The 5,794-nt window shown below is 43.2% G+C and overlaps 1 protein-coding gene across 1 annotated transcript; it reads left to right on the forward strand.

Annotated features, from left to right (window-relative positions):
- Window positions 1–410: 410 nt before the first annotated feature.
- MPLKIP (M-phase specific PLK1 interacting protein) lies at window positions 411–5,461 on the forward strand. Its single transcript, XM_068234519.1, has 2 exons — window positions 411–908; window positions 4,426–5,461. The coding sequence occupies exons 1-2, from the start codon at window positions 519–521 to the stop codon at window positions 4,627–4,629; spliced, it is 594 nt and encodes a 197-aa protein (XP_068090620.1). The 5' UTR covers window positions 411–518; the 3' UTR covers window positions 4,630–5,461.
- Window positions 5,462–5,794: the final 333 nt, after the last annotated feature.

Consider the following 5,794-nt stretch of genomic DNA (forward strand, 5'->3'; position numbering starts at 1 on the left):
GTCTTTAAAGGGAACCTAACTGAGAAGGATATGGATTTTTCCTTTTAAAATTATACCAATTGCCTGACTCTCCTGCTGATCCTGTGTCTCTAATACTTTCAGCCACAGCCCTCAACAAGCATGCAGATCAGGTGCTCTGACTGAAGTCAGATTGGATGTCTATGATTCAGCCACTACCGCAGTCAGAGATCAGCAGGACTGCCAGGCAACTGGTATTGTTTAAAAGGAAATATCCGTATCCCTCTCAGTTTAGGTTCCCTTTAACGGGTATTGTGCATTCACGAGAGCGCCAGTTGGAAACTATATTGATATAGACTTCTCCAAAGGCAATTGTAAATGTATTTTAGCTAGGAACGTTTAAGCGAGGCCACTTAGCTAGCCGGCAATTCTAGTTTTGTCACACCAAACGGAAGTTCCGCTTTGTTGTTAGTACCGCCCCTTGTGCAGGACCGAGGTGAGTGAAGAGGACACAGAAAGCTACTTTTGAACTGCTGTCGCTGAGGGTATTTCTTCTAGCAATGTATAGACAGAATTTCCGCTCTCCGAACCCCTGTGGACCCGGCGGGGGCGAAGGAAGCCCGGGCTCTTTTCGTAGTCCAGTGCCCATGTCAGGTGGCGGGAGCCCAATGCTTCCTCCGCCCCTGCCGCCATGGGGCTACGGGAGCCCGCACACTCCAAACTACGGACAGAGAAATCCCAGGCCCTATGGGAGTGGGGGAGGTCAGTCTCCTCGGTCGTCACCCTCCCACTATGGAGGACGGTATGGTGGCCAGTCTCCCGGTAACACACCGCCTAGAAGAGGCAGTCCGCGATGTAACTTGTCCCCTTACAACAAGTCTCCAGGCGGAGGAAGCATCCAGCAGCAGCACAACTCCCGTAACTACTCCTCGCCCAGGCAGCCCTATCAGGTAAAAGCCTAGAAAACTTTGTGTATTACTAGCACTATGCTTTTAGTAAATAGCGAACAAATGGGCAAATGTACTCGCCTTTGAGTTGAGCACTGAACTGAATTTTTGAAAGGAGCTAATCGGATCCAGAAGTGGGTTACTTAACAACTTGGTTAATTACCTATTTGCTATTCAGGTATTTTTCACCTCTGCTAATTTAGGTCACAAAACAAAACTGGTACAGACTAACCAGCAAGCTCATGGTGAACCAGAACTCATTGGCGTGTTTAAGGGGCTACAATGGTCCTAAAAGCCCCCTTACTAAAATGCTGTGGAAAACAAAAGTTTGCTTTCTTAAAACAGAGTGAATTTGCATAATTCAGGTTGGAGTGAGCTTGAGATGTCTCCCAGTGCAACACTGCTGAATATATGCAAATTAACAAAACTGGAAAGCCAAATATATCTAATTTATAGTAATTTAATGCAGTGCATAAGCACAATGCTTGTGGGTGAGTTTCATGCATTGATCCATTAATTGATATCAGTACTGGAGCAGGAATGGTCAATGAGCTGTAAATAATTTCAATTTGAGGCTAATTTTATATGAACTCGTGCAGCTTGAAAAAAGTACCAATTACCGTAAATGCTGCAGTACATCTGCATTTTCTGCTTGGTTCTTAGGTTTTCTGCCCGTGCTTCCTTCTTTTTTATTTTTGTGGGGAATATGACATGATACTGATGTCACAAGTGTTGATCCCCACCCCACTTTCTAGTATTTTACAGTACATCAGTCTGGTTTGTATAACTTTGTGTTGGGTTAAATATGAAATTGCCGGCGCTAGCAGTGTAGAGGATCTAATCCTCGTAGACTAGCACTGCACACTCTGCACTGAAACTTATTTTGCTGCACCATACACATTAAATTTAAAAATGACGACCTGTAGGAAATAAATTGTTATAGTTGTAAAAAAAATAAATAAAAAAAATACTGAGTTCAAGCCACCAGAATCCTGGAAGTTCTCTCTGTGGCAGCCATCTTGTCACTTTGCTGTTTCTGCCTCCTGATTGGTGGCTTTGTTGCTAAGTAAAGAAAAAAAAACCTTGTGCCAATACTCCACCTAGTAGTGGAATAGGATATAACATTCAATTGTTAGGTTGTGTTTCTTTTAGATGATTTAAATAACTTTCTTTACTTGGAATCGTTGTCCCCTTGCTTCGCTCGTTGGTCTGTGGGCTTGGTTCTTGCTTCACTTGGACAACTTTTTATTCTAACTCTATGCCCACTAGTCAAGTAGACGTAGCGTTAGAATAAAACGTTTATCTGAGCAAAGCGAGGACTGAGCCCACAGCCCAGCGAGTGGGAAAGAGAATTAAGATTGCAGTAAAGCTAGTTTCTTTTTATATATTTAAAAAAAAACCACCTTAAAATTAGTAATTGTTATATCCTTTTACGTCACAAGGTGCAGTGCTGGAACAAGTTCTGTCACAAGGTGTTTTTTTTTTTTTTTGTTTTTTTTTTTTAAGAAAACGTCTCTAAACATACCTAGAATCGCTCTGAAATCAGCTCCAAAAACCACTAGCGTTTTGACGATCTGCTAGCGGTTTTGGTGTGCACTGGGCGTAGCTCATCAACAAAGCAATCAATCATAAGCCGGGATCGGCTCAGAACGGCAAGGCAAGATGGTGCCGGACAGGGAACTCCGCCATTCTGGCGCCTCCTACTGGGTAGATATCAGGATTATTTTTTTTTTCTTACCTATTTCGTTAGAGAAATTCCTTTGCTACTGGTCTGTCATTTTTATTTAATGCATCCAGCGTGGCAAAATTTGTTAGTGTGCGGCACTGGTCTATGGGGATTCCCGCTGGGTCCTCTAAATTACTTGAGTGGCAGTTTGCCTTCTAATGGCCCTTGCACACTACATCTGTTGCAGAATAATTTTGCATACCAACTCCCTGACCATACAATTGTATGGGGGTTTTCACATTTGTGTGCTGTAATTGATCGCTTTATTCTAATTCGCTGCATGCAGGCTTTGTATTAGTGTCCAGTCTCCATTGCCGTTTGCACTCATTATAACGTGTGCATTATGCAACATGCACAGTGTGCAGGGTTCCTCAAAGTATGTTATTTTCAGTTGTTCATTGCCCTGTGGTGGGGTGAAGGTTTTCTCAGGCCCTGCTGGGCCGATTTGCATATTGACCGCCGCTCGACGCCCCTCCACCCCAACCCCGTGCGCTGCCTGGCCAATTAGTGCCAGGCAGCGCTGAGGGGTGGATCGGGACTCCCAATGACGTGACGTCATCCCGGCCGTCGCCATGGCGACGGTCGGGATGACGTCACAGCGCTCGGGGGGGGGGGGGGGAGGCGTCAAATGGCGGTGGTCAATATGCAGATCGGCCCAGCAGGGCCTGAGAATGCTCCCGAAGACATGCCGCTCGGTACTGCACTTGCGCGATTGTCCTCTTTCACGCACTTGCGCGATTGCCCACTTTCACGCACTTGCGCGATTGCCCACTTTCACGCACTTGCGCGATTGCCCACTTTCACACACTTGCGCGATTGCCCACTTTCACACACTTGCGCGATTGCCCACTTTCACACACTTTCGCATGCACAGTATTGGAGCCACCTGTCTTCGGGAGGACTTGGCTCCCGAAGACTTCTGAAGTCCCCTGCGGTGGAGGATTTGAACGGAGGAGCTGCCGCCTGAACGAGAGCACATGGAGCGGGAAGCCGCTATAGCAGGGTTCCCCAAACTTTTCCGGTCAAGGGCCGGGTCAAAATACTTCAGACTGCTGGGGGGCCGAAGTATACATAAAATGATGTAGAAAAACATTACATTGAATCTAGGTATTGCAGACAGCGCCTACTAACAAGTGCAGCCTCATGTCTCAGCATGTTCAGATAGTATGCCCCCCCAACACAGCAAGTGCAGATATTGTGACCCTAGCATAGCAATTCATATGTTAGCCATATTGTCACACCCCCTGTCTCCAGTAATTGCATTAACTGCAAATTATCCACCCCTACACATGGGCACACACATTCATGCGGTTCCCGAAGAGGTTTTTGTGCACCAGACGGTGCAGCATACCTATGATTGGAAGTCAGCAGATGACTGCTTTCTGGCTTTCATGTGGAAGGGTAGTGCCAGCTCTGCTATTCTATATGCAGCCACCAATATTTAAAGATGCAGCAGGCCACCTATATATGTCATACATTTTGTGTGTGAAGGGCCGGTAAAAAACCTCAGGGGACCGCATTCGGCTTGCGGGCCTTAGTTTGAGGACCACTGCGCTATAGGACCTAGAGCGATCCCTCTCCTTTGGTAAGTATCCGTTTTTTTTTTAACAAGGATCCCATTAGCTTTAAGTGGAGAGTGACGAATAAGGTGGGCAAGGGAGCCAAAGGTTCTTTTTCTGAACAGGGGCTTTGCATATTAATAATTAGTGGTGATGCATTAACATACAGTATGGTCTGAAATGAAAGAAATGTATTGATTTTTTTTTTTCTTCACTTAATGGTTTTCTTTCAAAGGGTTCTCCTAGGACTTCTACACCATATGGTACATCACATGGCAGAGAGAAAAGAATGTCAAATGATGTGGAAAACTATTACAGACCATCAATGCTTGAGGACCCTTGGGCAAACCTAAAGCCATTATGCTTATCAGACATAGACCAACACAGCAACAATGAGCAGACCACACATACTGGTAAAAAAGGGCGATATTTTAGCTAATCCCTACAACTTTGGCCCTTTGTGGTTAGTGTGGAATACAGGAGCTGGTCAAGAACAGTAGTAAGCACTTTTTAAATGAAAAATTATTTTACCTTTTTTTTTTTTATTATTGCATCACATATATTACTACTGAAAGCTCTAGTGATGTAATTGGAAAAATTCAGGAAGACCACCAGCAATGAAAAACAAACTCACCAGCGATCTGTGACTGATTCACATGGGTTTCAGATTCCCCAAAATTGTTACTATTCTGCATCCTGTAGGCTTATCCTTTGAAGCCTAATTTTTACAGTTTCGTCCGATGCCTTGGATTTCTTTTTACAAAATATAGTCTAGGTTTGTAGCCATTTGTGCCACAGGTGTACATCATTTGTAATTTTGAAGGAATTGTTATAGTTTTATATTATCAACTATTGTCATGGCATTGTACTACCCCAAGTTTGCGTGTTTTGGGGTTTTTTCTTTTTAAATGCAACTCAAGTTTTAACCACCCCAAATTTATTTCTCTATAGCAAGTTGGATTCGGTACATGTGCATATATGAATACTGTTAAACAATTTATGTATGATTTTGGCATTATGCCAAAACGCAAAGATTAAATTAAGTATACTGTCAGAGAACAGTATATGGTCTGGATGGTTGTCTGTAGAAGTTTGTATTTTATACAAAGCGAAATGGCATGCAGTCTTTTGTTTATAATATTTTTATATTTATGTGCTATAAACTTGACCTTTTTTGTAGGGCATACAAACATTGTTTTAAGTCTTTGTTTCAAAAGCTTCTGTTTGAGCATGCACTGTACTGAACGATTAAAAAAATACTAAAAAACTGATGTCATTGAATATAGTAGTGACATACTTAACAGGAGTTGGGTCATTTATATACTCTACCAGTTGTAGGTTGTGTTCCAATCCCATATTCCTGCCACACTATAAAGTGACATTGCTTTTGAAGCCCTTTGAAAATGTTTAAAATAACCTTGAGGCAGCACCATTAGTATATACATACTATAAGATGCGCTTTTTCTCCCTCAAAAGTTGTGTGTGTGTGTGTGGTCACTGCATCTTATAGGCTAAATACAGGGAGTCTCTAACTTAAGAATGGCACCACTTTATTGCAATGTCGAGGACTCCCTGTAATTAACGGCAGTATGTATTCGAGTGCC

Source organism: Hyperolius riggenbachi, chromosome 5 (genome assembly GCF_040937935.1).
Source record: "Hyperolius riggenbachi isolate aHypRig1 chromosome 5, aHypRig1.pri, whole genome shotgun sequence".
NCBI classification, from domain to species: Eukaryota; Metazoa; Chordata; class Amphibia; order Anura; family Hyperoliidae; genus Hyperolius; species Hyperolius riggenbachi.

Excerpts from the sequence above, each read along its gene's own strand:
- MPLKIP (XM_068234519.1), top strand. The coding sequence starts at position 519 with ATGTATAGACAGAATTTCCGCTCTCCGAACCCCTGTGGACCCGGCGGG. Across the intron at positions 909-4,425 it reads CGCCCAGGCAGCCCTATCAG|GGTTCTCCTAGGACTTCTAC; the intron begins GTAAAAGCCTAG and ends TTTCTTTCAAAG.